General features: G+C 39.9%; 1 protein-coding gene across 1 annotated transcript in view; it reads left to right on the top strand.

Annotated features, from left to right (window-relative positions):
* ascc3 (activating signal cointegrator 1 complex subunit 3) overlaps positions 1-24,232 on the top strand; it is a 301,858-nt gene that overhangs the window by 77,852 nt on the left and 199,774 nt on the right. The window contains exons 7-8 of the mRNA XM_047360681.1: positions 1,121-1,256; positions 5,178-5,303. Coding sequence (XP_047216637.1) covers positions 1,121-1,256; positions 5,178-5,303 — 262 coding nt within the window. The remainder of the gene's footprint in view (positions 1-1,120; positions 1,257-5,177; positions 5,304-24,232) is intronic.

Raw genomic sequence — 24,232 nt, 5'->3', positions numbered from 1 at the left:
AGATCCGCTGTAAAACAGACCGCTACAGGAGGGCCTTCCTGCCCACAGCCATCGGCATCTACAACGGCTGTTTGAAGAAACCTACATAACATGAGCTATAACAACATTTAATTTCCCTTTTGGATGAATAAAGTATTTTTGAATTGAATTGAATTTGATTCATAAGTAGGAAAAGTTTAAATCATTATTTTACAGATTTTTTTATTTCCAACCTTCGTGATCAATGCACAATAACTAATAAAGACCGTTTAGACTGAAAAGAGTGAATATTTTGTTGCATGGTGGCGCAGTTGGTAGCACTGTTGGCTTGCAGCATGAAGGTCCTGGGATCGACTCCAGGTCAGGGATCCTTCTGCATGGAGTTTGCATGTTGTCTCTGTGCATGCAAGGGTTTTATCCAGGTACTCCGGCTTCATGACTGTTAAGCCTATATATATATATATGTATAGATATATAAAGTTTAGATAGAGGAGTAGATGATGGTAGCACACAAGGGTGAAGAGGATCACTGGGGGCTTTTGGGAAATTGCATGCAAACATGGAATTGTGGTCTCTCCTCCTTCAGAGCTGTCTGCATAAAACCATGAAAAATGCAAAATCATAAAGTGTTCACTCTCCACTCTCTCACCCTCATTACTGAAGCTTGCCTCGCTGCACCCAACCCCACAACTTCAACAATTTTAGGAAAATCTGGAAAAACCTTCAAAATAGGGCATTTTACCCATGAAAGTAAGGCCCTGGAAAGTTATCCGGGTAAATGTGTATTGAAACGCACCCTGGGCTTTCCATAAGCAATGGAATAGGGGCTAATGTCATAGTTATGGAAGAAAAGGCTTAAATTCTAAGTGAAAACAGAGATTAGATCAACAAAATGTGAAGTAACAGTTTAAAGGCTTTGCACAAGAAAACAGGCTTTTGGAAGTTAATAACTGGTGTTGCAAGACACATTCCGTCTTACTGATCTTACTGATCATTCAAAAATACTGTGATTGGGGCCCGAAGCAAATACCTCCGTTTGGATCAGGGCATCCTCAAACAAACTTCTTATGACCAGATTCAGTCTACTTTATTTAACTTGTCCTAGTATTTATTGAATTGTAACTTTTTTTTTTTCTTACAGAGAGCAGGCCCTGCTGAATGCACGTTATGAACCTCTCATAACTAGGGAAAGAGTTTATGAACGGATCCGATATCCGAATGTCTACGACAGCTATGCAGAGGCAACAAAAGCACCTGCATTTGTTGGAGGAGCCAGGGTGAGAATTTTTTCATTTCAATTAAAAATCTGAAATCTGAATATTGTTTTGTTTTTTCTAACCTTTGAGGGTTAGTATTGATTTTATGAAATTAGTTTCTGTGAAGTTTTTATTAGTAAGTTTCCTTATTTTAAGTAGAAGATTTCAGCACTGTGAACTTGTGATAAAATGTGATAAAAAATCGTAAGATTGGTGAACGCTAACAAGCTAGTCAGACAATTGTCATTTGTTTTAGGTGACTTTAGCAACATTAAAAAAGGGAAAATAAAAATGTTCACTGTGTCTGCAATTCCACAAGATGTGGCTATGTTTGGTGCTGTTTTTTCAGCCTAGTAACATACATGTTCCTATGTGATGTTATACTTTTTGAGCCTGCCCCTGTATCCATTCGCCAGGTTAGCTGTAACTCAACAGTCTGCTATAGCTCCGACAGAACAAAGTAAACTAATGGATTTTGCACCAGTTGTTCCAAAGAATTCAAGTAGGTATGTTCCTGTGCACTCCAGGTCTGGAGGCACATAAACATGCCTGTTCACGCACCAATCATGTGTCTTCTCTTTAGGCTCTGTTTCTGTAGTAGCAGTCTGTAGTGGCAATTGTTTTTATAGATTATTTACAAGCTTTTATTGAACACATAAGAATAATTGTAAAGATTTGAGGGAAAAATACCTTCAGGCACAATGACCTTGTGCGTTCTGTGGAGGTGTAAAGATATGAGTTAACAAGTTACAATAAAACATATTGGGTTTACAAAAACGAGACAAGATTTCAGCTACATTTTTGTAGTAAAAAAAACTAAAGGTTTCATTAATTACAAACAGTTTTTAATTCAGCGTAGTGTTTTGCAACAATTGGTTTGGCTTGACTATAAATAACTATTACTAAGTGCCAAAGTCAAATAATAACAAAGCTCAGTTAAAGTATTTTGATCAAAAATCAGCTCAGTGAGAATATGTTTGTTGGAGGACCAATGGTCGTTTTGAGGAATTTGGAGTCAAAGCTTTGACTAGTTCAATTAATGCAGTTGTCTAATGTAGTCTGCTAATGAAGGCTACTTGTTCTTCAAAGACAGAAAATGTTTAATAAATCACAAACTGAATACAGATTCTTTGAACCAGTGTGAATCAGCCAGTTTCATCAGTGTAAATATTTCAAAAGGTAAACTAGTGGTGTTTAAATGGAGTCCAGACTTCTTAAAACAGTCACAGTAACTGGCACTGTAACCGCCAATCCTTTACAAATCATATTTCATTTTTTACATCAAAGTGAGTATCAAATATAGATATATATTGTCAAGCATAAAGCTGAGGTACATAAAATAGCCTACCCCTATGTGCTTCTGCAGACTTATTACACTACTGGCCAAATATATGGAAGCAAGTTTTATTTTTTGCACATAATGCCTTACTTAAAAACCAGTAGATGTTCTGTGGATCTTGGGATGTACTTACTGCTGGAGACTTTGCTTTCATTCATTCAGACCATTGCCGGATAAATGTCAACAAAGGAAGAGAAGGGCTAAGTTTTAGGGTTGAAATGATTGAAAGAGAAAGAGTCAAAACTTTATCACAAAACTGAATAATAAAGAAGTGACTTGAAATGTATTCTGATAAGAGACTCTTTTTTTTGTTTGTTTTTTTAAGGAATCATCTTTATCTTGTTGGAATGTACACTGCTCAAGAAAAAATGGGAACACTCAAATAACACATCCTAGATCTGAATGAATGAAATATTCTCATTGAATACTTTGTTTTGTACAAAGTTGAATGTCCTGACACCAAAATTACACAAAAATCATCAATGGCAATCAAATTTATTAACCAATGGAGGCCTGGATTTGTAGTCAAACACAAAATTAAAGTGGAAAAACACACTACAGCCTGATCCAACTTTGATGTAATGTCCTTAAAACAAGTCAAAATGAGGCTCAGTATTGTGTGTGGCCTCCACGTACCTGTATGAGACGGCGGATGGTCTCCTAAGGGATCTCCTCCCAGACCTGGACTAAAGCATCCGCCAACTCCTGGACAGTCTGTGGTGCAACGTGACGTTGGTGGATGGAGCGAGACATGATGTTCCAGATGTGCTCAATCATATTCAGGTCTGGGGAACGGGTGGGCCAGTCCATAGCTTCAATGTCTTCATCTTGCAGGAACTGCTGACACACTCCAGCCACATGAAGTCTAGCATTGTCCTGCATTAGAAGGAACCCAGGGCCAACCGCACCAGCATATGGTCTCACAAGGGGTCTGAGGACCTCATCTCGGTACCTAATGGCAGTCAGGCTACCTCTGGCGAGCACATGGAGGGCCATGCGGCCCTCCAAAGAAATGCCACCCCACACCATTACTGACCCACTGCCAAACCAGCCATGCTGAAGGATGTTGCAGGCAGCAGATCGCTCTCCACCGTGTCTCCAGACTCTGTCACGTCTTGTCACATGTGCTCAGTGTGAACCTGCTTTCATCTGTGAAGAGCACAGGGTGCCAGTGGCAAATTTGCCAATCCTGGTGTTCTCTGGTAAATGCCAAGCGTCCTGCACGGTGTTGGGCTGTGAGCACAAACCCCATTTGTGGATGTCGGGCCCTCATACCATCCTCATTGAGTTGGTTTCTAACCGTTTGTGCAGACACATGCACATTTGTGGCCTGCTGGACGTCATTTTGCAGGGCTCTGGCAGTGCTCCTCCTGTTCCTCCTTGCACAAAGGCAGAGGTAGTGGTCCTGCTGCCTGGTTGTTGCGCTCCTACGGCCTCCTCCACGTCTCCTGGTGTACTGGCCTGTCTCCTGGTAGCACCTCCAGGCTCTGGACACTACGCTGACAGACACAGCAAACCTTCTTGCCACAGCTCGCATTGATGTGCCATCCTGGATGAGCTGCACTACCTGAGCCACTTGTGTGGGTTGTAGAGTCCGTCTCATGCTACCACGAGTGTGAAAGCACCACCAACATTCAAAAGTGACCAAAACATCAGCCAGAAAGCATAAGTACTGAGAAGTGGTCTGTGGTCGCCACCTGCAGAACCACTCCTTTATTGAGTGTGTCTTGCTAATCGCCAAAGATTTCCCCCTCTTGTCTATTCCATTTGCAAAACATCATGTGAAATTGATTGTCAATCAGTGTTGCTTCCTAAGTGGACAGTTTGTTTTTACAGACGTTTGATTTACTTGGAGTTATATTGTGTTGTTTAAGTGTTCCCTTTATTTTTGTGAGCAGTGTATATCATTGAAACTATAGTTGTTTGATCTTGCTTCTCCACTTTTGCCCTGCTGTGTTATAAATGTGGACAGCAATTAGGCAGCAATTCACCAAACAGACGGTCTCACTAGTAATATTCTAATATCACAAAATCTTGTGCCACAACATTTGATACCTCCAGAGCCCCAAAACTTACAGCTGTACAACCACTGTTGTGTTTCCACTATGATCTTCCCTCTCTGTTGCAATCTCTCTGGGTTATCAACAATGCAGCTGTAGGTACAAACGTCTTTAGTAATTTTTCTAAGTAAAAAGTCTATTGCTTAAAACGTCCAGTTGTCAACAATAAGTTTGAACCTTATTTCACAACACAACCCACCTTGTAAAGTTGTCATGATGACCATGTGTTAAAGTTATGATTTTTAACACACATCTGAAAGTCAATTTTGTCACCTGCAGAACAAAAGGCTTTGCAGCGGCGATCATGCTCATGTTGTAATGAAGGAATAGTGAAATGGATGTAATTAGTATTGTTTTTAATTAAAAGCATTTAAAAAGGCATATTAACCATAAATTACATCACCTTTGCCATTTCTATATAGGTACTTCCTAAAGGATTTAATCACTGTATATTCTTTCAAACTTTGTTTTTATTTTGAGTGTCTGAGTCATCTATAAGGTCTTTAACAATTTGTTTTGTTTTGTCTTGTCTGTGACATTTAGCTGCTGTTGCCGGAGGGAATCCACAGGGACAACAATAAGATGCGTGAGGAGGTGGAGATCCCACCTAATGAACCCATGCCTATTGGGTTTGAGGAGAGGCCAGTCTACATCTCTGAACTGGATGAGGTAAGTGCCAATGTATATACAGTTCTGTTAAAAGGTCTCCTCTGTGTTTGTCGGAGAGAGTTACTATCTAACAAATCAGTTACACATGCAGAGTTAGGAGGAAAGTGAAACAACTGAACAGCTGAAGCATGTGTGCTGAGCTAACACTGAGTTCACTGATATTGAGATAACGGTGGTCTGGTACTGGGCCAGTCACAGTAGATCCACTTGGTGCTCTGGTTGTTGTGTAGGGCTTCTGTGACTGTCACATATTTTTGTGCATCCTGTAGATTCCAGTCAGCTAAAAATCCCTCTGGATTTTAACGGCTGGTTCTATGACCATAATTATGGAATGTACTGTTTTTGCTGGACAATAATTAAAACATTTGTAGTTCAATATTAGTAGTTTGAGTTATCAATTCAAACACTGCAACTAAATAAATGAAAGTCATTTTCAATTCCATTCAGTTCAAAAATACTTTATTAATCCCAAAAGGAAACTAAATGTTGTTGTAGCTCATATTATGCAGGTTTCTTCAAAGAACCGTTGTAGATGCTGATGGCTGTGGGCAGGAAGGACCTCAAGTATCGCTCTGTCTTACAGCAGGTCTGTGAAGCCTCTGACCGAAGACACTCTGTTGTTGTAGGACAGTCTCATGAAGAGGATGCTCAGGGTTCTCCATAATGTTCCTCATTTTATGAAGAATCGTTTTTTGTACAATGATCTCCAGAGGTTCCAGAGGAGTCCCCAGAACAGAACCAGCCTTCTTTATTAGCTTGTTGAGCTTTTTTAAGTCCCTGGCTCTGATGCTGCTACCCAAGCAGATGATGTCAGAAGAGATCACACTCTCCACAACTTATAGAAGATATGCTGCATCTTGCTGAAAACACTGAAGGACCTAAGCTTCCTCAAGAAGTACAGTCTGCTCTGTCCCTTCTTGTAGACAGCTTCACAATTGCATCTCCACTCCAGTCTGTTGTCCAGGTGAACACCAAGGTATTTATACTCCTCCTTGATGTAAATAGTGTTTGACCTATTCTTGTTTCTCTTTAAATCTACAATCATCTGCTTTGTTTTATTCATGTTCAAGATGAGATGATTGTTTCTAAACCATGCCACAAAGCTGTCCACCAGCTTCACGGCTCTAGGGCTGACACTGTCTGGACCCGCAGCCTTATCCGGTTCAGTCTCTCCAGTTGTCTGTTCACCTGACTTCTTGAGACACACAGGTGGAAGGGGGAGGCAAAGGGAGCATTGATGTTTTTAGGTTTGGTTGAAAGATTTTCTAGAATTGCCCTGTTCCAAGGTGACAGCAGGTTGTAGTGGCTCTAATACTTTTCATTTTGATTAATTCTTTTTAAGAACCCAAATTCCTCTTTTGGTGGATAAAAAAGTTTTCTGGACGATTATTTTCTCCGGTATTGGATGCTGTGCAGCTGGTATGATTTTTGCTGATACTTTTTTACTTTTGGACATTTGGTATAATGCATCACCATAGAAACAAGGTTTTTGTTTTACAACCGGGAGCCCCTGATTAATATCTCAAAAGCTCAAATAATACATCAACTACAACTCCAAATCCCTGATGAGTCAAAAAGAAGGCGCCATGGATGCAGTGCAGGAGCAAAGGGAAGAGAGAGAAGGAGGAAGTTCAAACTATGTCTTTCATCGATTCTGATGGGCTTTCTGACCATTCGAGCAGACAGAGATTTAAAGAGGAGCAGCAAACGCAAAGGAGGTAGACTGGCAGTGCTTGTGAACAGCAGATGTTGTAATCCAGGACATGTTACTGTGAAGTGTCATCTCTTCAGTCCAGATATTGAACTGTTAGCATCAGAGGCTTCATCAGATCTGCTGTAAGAAAGACCACTACAGGAGATTCTTCCTGCCCACAACCATAAGCATCTACAACAGCTCTTTGAAGAAACCTGCATAATATGAGCTACACAACATTTAATTTCCCTTTGGGATGAATAAAGTATTTTTTTATTTAAATTGAATTGAAGAAAAACATGTAGAAACGGAAGGGTCCATGGCCGAGGTAGAAGAGGTGTGACAGGAAAGCTGTGGGTCAGAGGAGGGTGGGATGTCTGTTTGGCTGTGAGCAGGAGAGGAGGATGCTGAGCTTGTTTTTGAACTGAACCTATAAATTATGAAAATTTTTAATCATTACAAATCTATGATTGTGTGTTGCCCTGCGATGGACTGGCGATCTGTCCAGGGTGTACCCCGCCTTTCGCCCATAGACTGCTGGAGATAGGCACCAGCTTCCCTGCAACCCTCTTGGAATAAGCGTAGAAAATGACTGACTAATTGAAATAATTAATTTCGAAGTACCAAATATTTGAGATAAAGCTCCTTTGTGCCTCTTTAGGAAACTCAGTAATGATTTTATCATGAGTGAGGCTTATCTCATTGTGAACAGGGTGCATTATATTAATGAAACATTAATTTCACATTCTGTGACAAATAATGCAACAACAAAAAAATACACTCAAATAACATGATGATTGTCAGTGTGGCTAGAGACATGCATGGAGATGATGGTCCTATTGCCATCTTTGTTTTCCTGTGAGGAGAGAGTGGACGTACAAAAGTTCTTTGCTCCTCAAACCTACAGTTTCTCCTCAAACCTACAGTGGTGGAGGTTTATATAATTTAAAGTGGGCATTATATTAGATTTCACAGTGCTGTTTTTTTCTGATGTTAATTTACAGCAACATCATCTTGTCACAGCTACAGCCTGTATCTTATGTCCAATAGACTGTATTGGACTGACCCACTTTGTGCGGCTGATTCAAATGGAATCCACAAACGCTTGTGCCAATTTGAGATTCTCACAATAAAATATACTGTTAAATTGCTATAGTTTTGCTAAATTATAGTATTAGGAACATTTTAAACAAAATGGTTTCATTGCTTTTATTTAAAGAACAAAGCGTAGCAATAAGTTCTTTTGCTATTGAAGTATGTTTACATGTTTATTATTGTAGTTCTGATAATGTTATCAGTAACAATAATTATTGTTTTAATTTTTTTAGAAATAGACCAAAGCAAAATATAGATAATTTCCAGCAGAATGTTGTCCATTTTGCTAACACAGAACAGAAACAGAAGCTCAGATTGGCTTCATTGTTTATAAAGTAACACAAGCACTCCAAGAGAAGGTCTTTAAACCGTTAGAACAGTACGATGGTTCAGTGGTTTTGAAATTGTAACTTTTTAAATACTGTGTTTATGTAATCCTTATTTATTTGGTCCTGGAAGGTTAGCTTGGCTCCAGTCTCGAAAATCTGGAATCTGATTTAAGTAGTCTGAAGGTCTGGATAAGGGTGAAAAAAATAGAGTATTCACTCACCCATTATGTAACATTGGTCTTTCCTTCCCGCATTACTGCGGCAGCCGCACTAATCCATCTGTCGATCTCCCGCTCCATTCTTCCCTCACTCGTGAACAAAACCCCAAGATACTTGGAACTCCTCCACTTGAGGCAGGAACTCCCCTCCAACCTGAAGAGGACAAGCCACCCGTTTCCGGTCCGGAGCCATGGCCTCGGACTTGAAGGAGCTGATCTTCATCCCCAGTCGAGGTCACCAGCCTCCCACCCGCACTGTAAACAGTGTTGGCGAAGCACTGCTTCCCCCTCCTGAGGCGCCGGACGGTCTGCCAGAATCGCTTCGAGGCCAACCGGTAGTCCTTCTCCATGGCCTCACCAAATTCCTCTCAGGCCCGGGTTTTTGCCTCTGCCACAGGTCGGGCCGTGGCACGCTTGGCCTCATGGTACCCGTCAGCCGCCTCAGGAGTCCCACAAGCCAACCACAGCCGATAGGACTCCTTCTTCAGCTTGACAGCGTCCCTTACTGCCGGTGTCCACCACAGAGTTTGGGGATTCCCGTTACAGGCACTGCAGACGTTACAGCCGCAGCTACGGGCAGCAGCATCGACAATAGAGGCTGAGAACATGGTCCACTCGGACTCTATGTCTCCAACATCCCCCGGAATCTGGTCAAAGCTCTCCCAGAGGTGGAAGTTGAATACGTCCCTGGCCGAGGGCTCTGCCAGACGTTCCCAGCAGACCCTCAGGTGGTGATCAGTGGACAGCTCAGCCCCTCTCTTCACCCAAGTGTCCAAAACATGCGGCCGAAAGTTTGACGATATGACAACAAAGTTGATCATCGACCTCCTGCCTAGGGTGTCCTGGTGCCAACTGCACTGATGGACACCCTTATACTTGAAAATGGTGTTCATTATGGACAATTATGGACAAACAGAAGTCCAATAACGAAACACCACTCGGATACAGATCCATTGTGGTGAAGGGAGAGCTGAGCCGAAAAGCGAAGCTCTCAATTTACCGCTCGGTCTACATTCCCACCCTCACCTATGACCATGAACTTTGGATCATGACCAAAAGAACGAGATCCCGGATACAAGGGGCTGACATGAGATTCCTCCGTAGGGTGGCCGGGCACTCCCTTCGAGATAGGGTGAGGAGCTCGGCCATCCCGGAGGGGCTCAGAGTAGAGCTGCTGCTCCTCCACAGAGGAGCTAGTTGAGGTGGCTCGGGCATCTGTATCGGATGCCTCCTGGACGCCTTCATTGGGAGGTATTCCAGGCACGTCTCACCGGCAGGAGGCCCAGGGAACGGCTCAGGATACGCTGGAGGGACTATGTATCTCGGCTGGCCTGGGAACGCCTTGGACTCCCCCCCCGGAGGAGCTGGAGGAGGTGTCTGGGGAGAGGGACGTCTGGGCGTCTCTCCTGAGTCTGCTGCCACCACGACCCGGTCCCGGATAAAGCGGAAGACTACGAGTATGGGTCTTTCCTTCCCTGTGCAAGTCCTGCGTCCATTTTCTTGGAAGCTTTCCTGTCTCTTCCTCTGTTTGTGTGTGTTTGTTTCCAGGTTCTATAGGTAAAGCCTGCCCTCTGTGGGCATATCTGTTATAACTTCTTGTATTTTAAATTTGATAAAAGGTTAAACTGATTTAGAACCAATGGTGGATCTGGAAAATTTTACTTGGAGGGGCAAAAGAGGCGCAAAAGGTCTAAGCAGGGTGGCAATGCTGGACCTCTTTGTAGATGTAGAAAAATATACACTGACAATAAGAATAAACCTAATACAGCTTTCACTGCGTTTCTGTATTGTGGGATTTGCTTTTATTATAACATAAAATGATAACATAAATTTATTACAGGTCCTTCTCAAAATATTAGCATATTGTGATAAAGTTCATTATTTTCCATAATGTCATGATGAAAATTTAACATTAATATATTTTAGATTCATTGCACACTAACTGAAATATTTCAGGTCTTTTATTGTCTTAATACGGATGATTTTGGCATACAGCTCATGAAAACCCAAAATTCCTATCTCACAAAATTAGCATATTTCATCCGACCAATAAAATAAAAGTGTTTTTAATTCAAAAAACGTCAACCTTCAAATAATCATGTACAGTTATGCACTCAATACTTGGTCGGGAATCCTTTGGCAGAAATGACTGCTTCAATGCGGCGTGGCATGGAGGCAATCAGCCTGTGGCACTGCTGAGGTCTTATGGAGGCCCAGGATGCTTCGATAGCGGCCTTTAGCTCATCCAGAGTTTTGGGTCTTGAGTCTCTCAACGTTCTCTTCACAATATCCCACAGATTCTCTATGGGGTTCAGGTCAGGAGAGTTGGCAGGCCAATTGAGCACAGTGATACCATGGTCAGTAAACCATTTACCAGTGGTTTTGGCACTGTGAGCAGGTGCCAGGTCATGCTGAAAAATGAAATCTTCATCTCCATAAAGCTTTTCAGCAGATGGAAGCATGAAGTGCTCCAAAATCTCCTGATAGCTAGCTGCATTGACCCTGCCCTTGATAAAACACAGTGGACCAACACCAGCAGCTGACACGGCAACCCAGACCATCACTGACTGTGGGTACTTGACACTGGACTTCTGGCATTTTGGCATTTCCTTCTCCCCAGTCTTCCTCCAGACTCTGGCACCTTGATTTCCGAATGACATGCAGAATTTGCTTTCATCCGAAAAAAGTACTTTGGACCACTGAGCAACAGTCCAGTGCTGCTTCTCTGTAGCCCAGGTCAGGCGCTTCTGCCGCTGTTTCTGGTTCAAAAGTGGCTTGACCTGGGGAATGCGGTACCTGTAGCCCATTTCCTGCACACGCCTGTGCACGGTGGCACTGGATGTTTCTACTCCAGACTCAGTCAACTGCTTCCGCAGGTCACCCAAGGTCTGGAATCGGCCCTTCTCCACAATCTTCCTCAGGGTCCGGTCACCTCTTCTCGTTGTGCAGCGTTTTCTGCCACACTTTTTCCTTCCCACAGACTTCCCACTGAGGTGCCTTGATACAGCACTCTGGGAACAGCCTATTCGTTCAGAAATTTCTTTCTGTGTCTTACCCTCTTGCTTGAGGGTGTCAATAGTGGCCTTCTGGACAGCAGTCAGGTCGGCAGTCTTACCCATGATTGGGGTTTTGAGTGATGAACCAGGCTGGGAGTTTTAAAGCCCTCAGGAATCTTTTGCAGGTGTTTAGAGTTAACTTGTTGATTCAGATTATTAGGTTCATAGCTCGTTTAGAGACCCTTTTAATGATATGCTAATTTTGTGAGATAGAAATTTTGGGTTTTCATGAGCTGTATGCCAAAATCATCCGTATTAAGACAATGAAAGACCTGAAATATTTCAGTTAGTGTGCAATGAATCTAAAATATATGAATGTTAAATTTTCATCATGACATTATGGAAAATAATGAACTTTATCACAATATGCTAATATTTTGAGAAGGACCTGTATATCTATAAAGCCTGGACTATCTAATTTCATAACACACCTGTACACATGTGCAGATATGTTACTTGAAACATCTAACATCTCTGCACTGGAATTTATACCGAGAAAAAATCCATGCCAGGCGGTCCGGCTGGGCAGTCAGGATTCCCTGAATCTGTGCCTTCCTTCTCTCCTTCATCAGTTTTCCTGCACTGTCTTCTTTCTCTCTGTTTGACTGAAATATTTTCATCTTCACTGCTTACGCTAACATAATTTCCCCATCTTCACTCCTATCTTCACCTGTTACGCTTTGGGTGGCCTCCTTCACCTGTGTCCTGTGTCCTTCCTGGTCTCTCTATCATTCTTCCTTCCTCAAATCTCACAGTCTCTTCTTCCTTCTCATTCATAATTTTTTACCAAATAAATTGGAAATGTCTACAATTTTAAATTTCCTTCTCATTGAGATTTGCAATGTGCAAGCATCCAGATTTAGGAAAAATAGACCACAAGAAGTCTATAATAATATGAAACCAGGAATGATCACATTGACACAGGTTACACAAGCAGGTATATTTAGAAATCTTATTCTCTTGGCAGCCAATTTATTATTTTCCTGATCTGACCGAACGGATGTAACTTGGTTTAATTTTGCCTCATTGCTGTGATATTGATCATATAGAGCCGTCAGTCAAACTGCAGCCCCGTAAAAAGCAAACCCGAACATTTTGTTTCATAGCTAATCTTTTCATTAACTGTTATCTTGCTTATTGTAAGCTAAACTAACAAAGGAAACATGCGAACGATCTTCCAAATTACATGGGAGTGAGTCACTGTTGTCAAACGATTATTAAACGTATTACACCGTGAACGTCGGTCACTTCAGCAGACATTTCATTCATTGCAAACTTAAGTGACTTTACTGTTGTCTGTTAAAACATCACCTGGACAAACGGACTTTAGGCAGATGGCAGAGGAAGTAGGCAGATGGTGTTAGATGCAGGGCAGTAACTACGTTTTTCAGGGACTTCAGATTATAAATTATATATAATTAATAAACAATTATATCATTTTGGTACATTAATGTTCAATTTCAAGGCTGTAAGAGGCTTTTGGACAAATAAGCAATTAGTAATTACAAGTATTGTAAGGACATAAAAGGAGTTGGACAGCTGGGGGCAAGGCTCTACAGCAGAGGGGCAGTTGCCCCCCTTGGCCCCCTGTAGATCTGCCCTTACTTAGAACTCAGCAAATTCTCTAAATCTGGAAAAATCTGAAATTTTGACTTGAAAAATGTGTGAAACTTATATGACTACAAACACAACGCAATTTCTATTTTTAACAACTCCTCTCCTCTTTTTTAACAACCCCAACCCACGGTATATATTGCAGTTAGATTGTAAAGGAAGCCATTCTAAGCTTCTTTTTTGTTGACTTTGTAGACTGGACATTGTGTGTGAAACGCTTTAACTGGATAAGTTTTTTTGGGGATTTTTGTTATTGGTATTTAGCATCTGTCAGTCGAACCTGTTTCAGCACGTATTGTTGGATGAAGATTGAACTTTTAAATAAAGAAAATTTGTGACCTAAAGGAAGGGTAGTTTAGCAATAATACCACCAAGTTACAAAACAATCCATCTGCTCAGCTAATTGAAATATTCAAATAGCTTCAGCTTGGATATTTATCAACAGTCCTCTGGTTTAATGCTTCATGTGTATACTAAAAATACTACTCGCACTAACGTTTTTTGTGATTTTGTTTTTAGAAGCATGTTGTAGGTTGTTGTTGTCTTTCTACTATCATACTACAACCCATTTTCTAGTATAGCATTTTATTTTAAAAAGAGACCAGGGCCATTCAGTTGTCCTGACACTGATTTTAATGTTGCAGCTGAAAGTTGTTAGCTGCTGTTTTTCTTTATATCAGTAAATAGAGAGACTTGGGACTGCAGCGTCCAGTGACTGATGTTCTTTCTTAATAGAAGTGTTGTAGCTCTTAGCCAGCTGTCAGGTAATACAATGACCCGTCATTCTGACTGACACCTTGACTGACAAATCCACATGCATGTCGGTATATACATCCCTCCAGCCTCTTGGAGTTTTACCTGCCATTTCTGTAGATATTATATAGGACAGCAGCAGACTGAAAAAGCAGTAGCTCAGCTTGCTCCGGTCCTTTGGGTGGTGGACTCCAGCACAGTCTACATACAACATTGCCTTTAATGGCTCAGCTCCCACTGTGTCTGCAGAAGTGGGCTTTGTAATCCATCAGTGCTACATCACTAGTGAACTTGCAGTAGTTCTAAAGGTCAGTCCCTCTTCTCTAAGTTTGCCCTTTAATTTATGAAGACGCTAAAGTACAACGCCTTTGAACCTATAAAAACCTTTTGTTGCGCTTCAGGAGATCAGTGTAACTGCTCCTTTCTCTTCACCCTCTGTCACTCATGCTAATGCACATCATAATAATGGTTTAGCTTTGTTGTGCATGTGTGTCTGTCTAAAAGTGTTTTTTGTGTCTGCTGCCATACTCAATTGATAAATGAATGGTTTAATCACATCTACACCATTGCTCTTGTTGTTTCCACACTTAATGAGAGTGGCTCAGGTGTTTGCGTATATTTGCACTGAGAATGGCGAGGTCCCTTTAGTGCCTGTCAGTTTCAATCTTTATCATAGCTGTCTATGCGGAGTTGCCCATTAATGCCTTCATTAGCCATGAGGTATTGGAGTATTATACAAATATGTAAATAGTAATGGTAAAAGTCCACAGTATCCTTCAGCTTGTTTGTTTCACTGCTTTTTACTGCATTGGTTGGTCAGACCCCCTTAAAACATGTAAACATGGATGTTTTTGTTCTAGTTATATGGTTTGTGGATCAGATGTTGGTAAACAGTCAGACTTAAAATGATTCATTCCCTTGGTTAGATTTAGATTTAAGGTTATTTCCATCCAGCCAAGACGTTTGTGTCAGATAGTACATAGGACCCAGGCAACTCACAAAACTTAACACATAGAAGGAGTGTCATATCTGACAGAAACACATTCTCTGCTTTTATTTACATCTAACAGAAAATGGCATTTCTAAAATGATTCATACCGTTCTCAATTTTCAAGCAAACAATTATTTTTGCATGTTTCCAGGATTTATCTTTTGCAGTTGGAAAGACCTCTTTACCATCACCTTAATCTTTAGCTCCCTCGACACATTCTCTATGAGATTCAAGTATGTTCCAAAATCCACTTCATAATCCTGATCCTACTTCTAATTAACTAACACATTGGTCAAATTAAAAGATAGTTTTAATATCAAACATATTCAGTTGAATGAACTATGTTCCACATAACATGTCTGGAGTTGCTTTTGGCCTTAATTGACAGTTACCAGACAGGAAGTGGACAGAGAGAGGAGGGGATAACATGCAACAAAGGTCTCAAGGTCGGCCTGCACCACGTCGGCCTGCACCACGTGACACCGCTACATCTCTAATATTAAATATAAGTTCTCATTGCAATATTTACAGTGTCTTACAAAAGTATTCACCCCCTTTGGCATTTTGGCATGTTGGATGGGTTGTACTGGAATTCTAATTTCCCCTCGGGGATCAATAAAGTATCTTGCAATTCAATTCAATTTTCAGGTTTTTTTGCCACACACCTTGTAATTAAAATGTATTGTTTCAGAGTTTACATCATTTAATTTACAGAACATTTATTTGAAGCAAACTACAAATTTGACAAAGTAACAGAAAACTTCAGCCTAAATTCAGTACTTTGTAGAGCCACCTTTTGTGGTAATTACAGCTCTAACTTGCTTTGGATAGGTCTCTATGAACCACATCTTGTCACTGGGATTTTTTCCCATTCCTCAAGGCAAAACTGCTCCAGCTCCTTCATTTTGGATGGTTTTCACTTGAGAACAGTGAACTTCAAGTCTAACCACAGATTCTCAATTGGATTGAGAATCTTAAACCACTTGAGTTTTGCTTTGGGTCATTGTCCTGCTGGAATGTGAACCTCTGTCCCAGTCTCAGGTCACACTCAGACTGACACAGGTTTTGCTTAAGAATATCCCTGTATTTAGCATCATTCATCTTTCCTTACCTCGGACCAGTGTCCCTGTCCCTGTTGCCGAAAAACATTCCCACAGCATGATGCTGCCACTTTTGCAAGGCAGTGTAGCTGTCTTCCTCTAATTTTGCAGTGAACTTAGTTTTTCTTAACACCCCGAAAACACATAACTCACTAACTGTTTCTCAACCCATCGGGAAACCAGTTGAATGCCCAGGCTTTTTTCCAGGTGAGTGGGAGCATCATCATGACAGTGAAACAAATCAAACAGCCTGACAAGAATGTTTAGTCAGAGGTGATGCATTTATAGATGAGTGACCTATTCCCAAAGGGAAACGGGTCTGCATTAAGGAGTGGGAATTATGTTTTTCCCCTGCTGTTGGACTGAGAGTCCACAGTCTGAGACATGCTTTACCTCTGTATTATTAGGTTAAACGTTAATGTTGTGATTTAGAACTAAGATTGTATTTTGCAATACATCATAAATAATTAGGTATACTATTTTTTGGTCATGTTACCCATTGCTGCTTGCAGAATAACTTTCCAATCGCCACCAGTTATTGGTTCTTTGTCTTCTTCACTTTCTGAAACTTAGATCTCTCATTTTTCCTTTTTAGGTTTCTTCTCAGCCCAGTTGATTGAAAGGTCCTGAGGAACTGATATAGATTGATATGCAAGATCTGAATTATGTGGAGTCAAGTAGCAACTCTGTTCATTAACTGAAGCCTGGCCCTCTCTGGAACAAAGTTCCTCTGAAACGGAAGCACACAATGCCTAATAACTCTATGCGTGTTATTAGGATGGCTTTGAAAGGCTGCCTGGAAAGTCTGATGCTTCCCCCTCCTTGTTGTTTAGACTGAGTGCTGATTGTCATTTATTGAAAGCTATAATGGAAAACAGGGCTGTGTGAGCCTCAGTGCGCCTTTAATAGGACTGCAAAACATTAAAAGTGGTGAATTTATTAGGGTGCTTTTTAACTAATGAATCATGATGCAGGCATCCTGCTCTTGCCACTGTGGTAAAAGCTCTCCTAATTCATTCAATAGATCTGTTACTGAGTGTGAAAATGCCATTCTGTAGTGGTGCTGATGTATTCCGCATGTGCAGCAACTACAAGCTTTACTTGCTGATGTACTGTGACTCAAGTATAGTCAGCAACACTGAGAAACAGATGCACGCCGTATAGACTGGGCTGCTTATTGAACAAAATCCACTCAGGCTGACTGAGAAATGCCTCGCACTCAGAAAGAAACAGTCTGAAGGGGTTGAGAGATTAAGAGACCCAGAAAGCTTTGCTTTTTAGCAGCTACAGGAGAGCCATAATGTGCGTGGGTTAGTTGAAAGGCATAAGTAATGAATTACTCTTACCTCCCCCTCACACTCCAATGGTTTGGTATTATAGCACTTTTTTCAGATTTTTATGGATAGTGTATTTTGAAAAAAAAAAATTATTCAACTAAATTTATTCCCTGAATGGATCTTTGTTCTAGTCTGCCTCTATCCTTCTCCACCAGCAGGCTTTTGTGAGTTGGTTACATCTATGATGTCTTTGGATGTGATGTATCTAGCCATAATACTTCCAAGTTCCTGGACCACAACAATGTTTAAAAGTCAGTCTGAAACAGCTGAAGGCTAAACAAAGACAACAAACTAGCTATTTCCTTTTAGCACCTTTTTTATAGAGTTTGTGAACAATTTATTGTGTATGTTATTGCTTTTTATGCATTTATTTATTGCAGTAAAATTATATATTATTATTAAATCATGTTCTTACAGCAGAACATATTTGTGCTGGTGGCACCGAGGTACAACAAGATGCCAAAAAAAAAAACTTTTGGAAATTTTTGTCTTACTCCTTTGTTTCTGTTTCTCAGTACAGATTAGGACATATTCACAGTATTGATGAGGGGATAGAGGGCAACAAACAACTCAACATTAATGTTGGAGATGTCACATGGCTTACCAGCATCTAGATTTGCTCTCAGTGAATGTTCCACAGTTGCTGTTCTCACAACTTGGTGCACTGGCTGATACTCTACACATGCTGAATACAGTTTTGATTTACATGTTTGCAATGTCTGGTTAGTATTTGGACAAGTTTTTTAGGGTTGTCCTTTTTTAGCAAGCAATGTCCACGGCATATAATAAAGCTTTGCAAGTTGAGCACACTGCAGTAGAAAGGGATGTTTGAAAACCGACTGCACAAATGCAGCCTAACGGCTCACTACGCTTTGCTTTATAGAGCATTCACTTGTCAAACTCTAAACGTTATTTTGGAAGACCTTTGTATCAGGCGCTCTCTGTCGACTTTTTTGCATTGCTGTTTAGGTTAAAGCATTAAAGGTTTTACAGATAATACACATCAGATAGTGGGGATGCAACAGCTGCTCAACCAGTAAATGGAAATGGACCACCTTCTGTTTCAGCTGACTTGGCCTATTACTGTCAGATCTCAGTTTTTTTCTAGTCTGTGAATCCACCTTATTCCTCTAACCCATAATGCTTTGTAGGAATTGTTTGCAAATTCTTACATTTAAACAAATGGTCTTTCACATAGCAAGTATGAATAAGAAAATGTAGAAATATAAAGTTTTAAATTTTAAATGGTGTAATATAATCTTTAAAAGATTGGCAGGATCTGAAGCAATGCTGTCTGATTGCGTATTCTGGAATATTCAGATACTTGGTCAACTCTAGAGTAAAAAAGTAAAACTGTAATTTCATTTGATATTGATCTGGTGGTTTCATTGCTTTGAAATTGATGAGAACACATTAGTTGTTTGATTATTTTTAGGTGGCAATATTCTGCTGGAGAATGATAATTCAGGTAGGGATGGAAAGCCTGGGATATCATGCACTAATGAATTATTACAGATAACAAAACACAAGTGTCTTATTCATTATATGCAAGAGGTAATTTGCTCTCAGCAGTGCTGGTAGTCCTTTTCAGAAGCTGGATCTTTTCCGCAGCCTAAACACCACATGGGATAACAAATTGTATTGACAAGGCGTGTTTCGACTATGAGACGTGGACCTTGTTTTCCATTAACTTTTTGTCCCTGAGCTTTCATCTACCCTGGCCATTTTTTGTGTTTGCACTATAGAGTCCAATAATGGGCCATCGACACGGAATGGTAACTCCTTGACCAAAGCCTTGTTTAGCAACTCGGTGTTGGAGTTTAAAGCCATGATTTTCAGCAATTAAACTACGACAGAAGCATCTGACACTGTAGCTACTCGTTGTAACTTATACAGAGTCACTACAAAGCCCAAAGAAAAGTTTAACTTAAATTGGAATTTTGGCGATGCAGTCTTGGGTTTTCCTCTGAGATGAGAGAAGAGTCGAGTCAGGATTAGAATTAGAATTTCTTCAAATACAAAAAACGTTTATAACAGTCACAGATATATAATAAATGAAGCAGACTATGACCCAGTCAATCCAACAGCAACCATACCAGGAATAAGATGGATACACCACAGCAGTGCTCCTAAACTTACACATTTAAAACGGTCATCAGATGTCCTCGAAATCTGACGGATTTGGAGAACTTTTGCAGTACAGAGTTGGCAAATATTGCCCAAAGTCAAGTTGTAGGTTGTTGGCAGACTACTTACAAGAAGACCAAATGCTGGAATGGGATCAAAAGTTGGTTCAACAAAGAATTAGTTTAAGGACTTGCACACATATGGACCTAGGCTATTGCAACTTTTGCATTTATTTATTAGTTTTTTCCATGAAATTGGTCGGGATAAATGTCATATGCAAACATTTTCAATATAATTTATTATTGCCTCACTTCCTACGTCTAAAAAAAAACAGTTTTTATACAGTGGTGCTTACACGTTTGAGACAAAATTTCTGCTGACAGACACTTTCCATCCAATCTGACTGAGCTTGAGCTATTTTGCAAAGAGGAATGGGTAAATCTCCAGAGGTGTTAGGCTGGTAGAAACATAGACTTGCAGTTGTGGTTCCTGCAAAGGTTGATTCTACAAAATGTTTATTCAGGGGGCTCAATATAAATGCAAAAACCCAAAAAACTATGATTAATTGTTGATGAAGCACATCATTGAACTTAAAGTTTGAAATGACATTTTGTCCTTTTCTGACTCAGGGAATTGTGTCATAGCACCATTGGTGCTTTTATAGTAGAGACGAGTGTCCTTATGACTCGTTGGAGCATATTGGTTGGATTATAGGATCAGTATTACACTGAATCTTTTTTATCTATTTGCACTGCCTGCTTGTATTGTTTTAGAATTAATGTTAAGATTGTATTGTTTGTTTTTTAAATCTTCAAATAGGCTTGGTTTGTTATGTTGGACATGTCTGCAGTGTGGTTTAAACATGCAAGCATTGGTGATACACTGATGTTCCTTTATGTTTTATAGTGAGGGGGGGTTGGGGAGAGTATAAAAGGATAAGGATTATATTACTTAATGGAGGTTATGGAATAATGTCATATTAGTGTACAGTCTGAACTTTTAGAAACTTTTTAGGAAAATAATAGTAGTTTCAACTTCAATGACATTGCAACAGAATTAAAAAAAATATGCATTTGGTAAAATGTAGTCAAACTTCATTTAAGAGAAACAGAGGTCGATAGAAAATCAATTGGTCATAAGTAACCTTTTAATTTTATAAAGAACTGTTAAATAAATGTTACATTGATGTTGAAGCTTTTTCTGTGAGACGTTATTTCATATATAAACCTTGTTCTCAAAAGGTTAAAGATGGATTTTTTCCCCCTCCATTAGTGTGAAACATGTGATTGTTGGGACGTCAGAAAGATTGAGCAGTTTCAGTGATGGTTTGGAGGCTGTGCCTAAATTAGAACCACTTTTCTCTATTTTGATTGCCTCAGCACTGGTTCTATGCACAAATAATTGATGTTACAGTAGCACCACCTCTTTGCTGGGACACAGCAAGGATTGCCCGCATAAATGAATGTGGGTGAGGTTATGAAACCAGCTAAAAAGTTCTGGGCATCAGGTTTAAATATCTAAAACCAATGTGGTGTCTAAACTGACTTAACTAAATGTAAAACAAATAATAGCTGAGTGGGCGTTCATAAAGCCACCTATTTGTTTTTTTGCAGCTGTCTTGGCCCTTTTTTTTACACTGAATTCACAAAGCTGATTGCACTAAGTACATGCAGGAGTGATCCTGCCCATCTCGTCCACCATAAGAGAGTAATTTGCACCTATTTTTATATGAGCTTGACTTCGTACTCTCCTCAGCCAGATGTAATTAAAGAGAAAAATATTTTCCGCTTTTTATTCTTTTAATTAACAGAGATCTTCAGCTCATGACCCCTAAAACCATTCATCTAAATTTTCACTCAAGTACTAAAACCTTCAAATTGAACTTGTGAGTAAAAGCGTACATCACGGAGGCATTTCTGCACTGTGACTGAAACAAAACGGTAATGAGCAACCCACAGCAGTCAACGTGCGCTCGACTCTCCCTGAGTACACTGAGCGTCTTCTTTTTTGCTCGCTCAATTGCAGGAGTTATGAGACTCTCAAGGAAGGGACTGTGGCTGATGTAATGTGTCCTATGATTGGTCAGTTTTTTTTAATCCTCCCTCTATGTTTAGATGTGTGTTGCGTGAAAATCATTCCACATTCTGATTTACATTAAGATCAGGTTTGCTACACAGTCTTTGTAAGGATGAAACTCAATTTGATTATTTTCTAGGTCAGCACAGCTATGGATAAATTACATTTGAGTAAGGAAATCGCTATCAGTTCCAGACTTTATTCCTTGTTCTATTAGATTATAAAAATTTACATTAGAATACCTAAAAGATAAAGACTTATTTTCATGATTATGATGACTATGGCCTTGATCTTGGATTAGTGATTGAAAAGTTTTAAGCTTTTGTTTAACTCATTGGGCATTTTGGTTTTTGAGTGACTGACTGAACCCCACAGGTAAATATGCAGACTTATTAGAAAGAGAAATAAAGGGCCAATTTACATTACGCCTTTTGGCCTATAGACCCTCTTAGATGAGGCTCTATAGGAGAAGGTGGTTCTTACATTGAGCCCGGTATAGATTTCAATAACCTGATGGATTGGAGGCTCAGCTTAAATTTAATGTAATTATTTATTTTATTTATTTTTAATTTCATCAGTTTTATTTTGTTCATTTTATAGTCTTCAATTTTTGTTCTTTTATTATTATTATTTTGTGCGTTAATTGGGTGTGTGGTTTTATGAATTAGATGTTTTTTTTTCTTTCATTTAATTTTTATTTGTCTTCCTATTTTTTACTTCACTATTCTGAGCTGAACCCCACAAACAGAATAAAGGCTTCAAAGTTAAAAAACTGAGATGTAAAGAATCCAGTCTAGATGTTATCCTGCCCTGGAAAATAATCAAATTGACTTTCATACTTTTCCACACTTTAAAAGACTGTAGGAACCCTGTTCTTAATTTAAACTATATTATGGAATGATTTTCAAACAACTGGCCGATCAGTGTAGAAAACCTAAAAAAAATCCAGCAAAGACTGGAGGGCAGAAACTGACCAATCAAATGACACGTCTCCAGAGTGTCAAAGGTCCTGTAATCCAGTGCACAAAGAATAAGCAGCTGAGCGTGCTTTGAGAGAGTCGAGCACACACTAGCCACTGTTGAGGGCTCGTTGGGTCACATTTGTGCTCACAGTGGTTTGACGGTTTCTCACAAGGATGCTTCTCTGCTCGCAAAAACTTTGACGATGCAGAAATGCCTTCTCGTAATGTAGGACAGAATGCAAAGCACCTAAAGCAAAAGCTGTACACAAAGCCCACACTGAGTAAATGCACCCCCAACAGCCTCCTGAATAGTATTATTACATAAAAAGTTTTGCATTGTTTTTGCTTTTTTGTCTTGTTTCTACGCAGCTTGGTAATTGTATATCTGTTATCAAACTACAAAAACACCTGAACTAGGTGGAGTGGAGTGCTCTTTGACCTGGATGGGGCGGGGTGTAAAGTGCCTCAGTAGCATTTAAAGAGACGGCACCATAATAAGTTGCTCTCAGACCCCCTTCAGAACAGGGACAAAAATGAGCCTGTGGAGATACAATAACAAGGAGTTCAGACCAAAGCCTGGCAGTTTCACTTTATATAGGCCACAACTGGGTGATTTACGGGCAAAAAAGAAGAAGCTTGATACGTCCCCTTAATATCTTCAGTTGAAAAAAAAAGATGACTGTCAACACTCAGCTTTGTTCTAAACAACAACAATAAAGAGATTTATGCTAGCATTGTAATATCCATAATAATTATTTTTAAGCAGCAGCAATGTAATGAGGGTCTTTTTTTGCTTTAAAAGAAATTAGATTTACTTGTACATTTAAATTTTAAATGTGTTAATACAAGGATACTTTAAAACTGTGGAACTTTTACTCAAGGTGATGATACCAAGAGAATCTCAAGCCCAGGCCTCATGGATGTCCATATACCATTTAAGCTTAACATCAGCTTCTTATGCATAGTTCATTACTGTAACTGACAGAGTGCAATTATACAGACTTTACCAAAGATCTTCATTTTGGCATTGTCCTTTCTATTTTTTTGTGTTCTAATTCTCATGTTGAATTTTAGTGTGCCAGTAAAAGATCTTCTCACTGGTACTTTTCACTCTCAGCTTGTGGATAAAGGTGAGCCTGGCTGTCGGTGTTGTCGTTCCAGTCTGTTCTGCCAACATCTTGTGATTCTCCACGGTGTTGACAGCTTGCCCTCTACTTTGATGTGCAGAAGGCAGTGTATAAGCACTAGGCTGCAAAGATGTGGCACAATTTAACAGCCCTCCATCTATAATTAATCCACCTTGATTGCATTTCCTAATCCAGTTTTGATGTGGCTCCTCCACGGCACACACATGGGGCTGGGTGTTTGCTTATATTTGCTGAACAAAAATCACAAATCCTCGTGACCTGTTCCATGGATTTAAAGGGTCAAGATTTCTGGTCTGGTGCTTTGGGGCCACTCAAATTGTTATTTTTATTTATATCTATATAGAGATATATAGATCTCTCTCTCTCTCGCTCTTTCTCTCTCTATTTATATACATATATATATAATAATAATAATCATCTTTATTGGTCA

This window comes from Girardinichthys multiradiatus, chromosome 3 (genome assembly GCF_021462225.1).
Source record: "Girardinichthys multiradiatus isolate DD_20200921_A chromosome 3, DD_fGirMul_XY1, whole genome shotgun sequence".
Taxonomy (NCBI): domain Eukaryota; kingdom Metazoa; phylum Chordata; class Actinopteri; order Cyprinodontiformes; family Goodeidae; genus Girardinichthys; species Girardinichthys multiradiatus.
The sequence above is the reverse complement of the archived record's forward strand: the minus strand, read 5'-3'. Positions and strand labels throughout refer to the sequence as shown.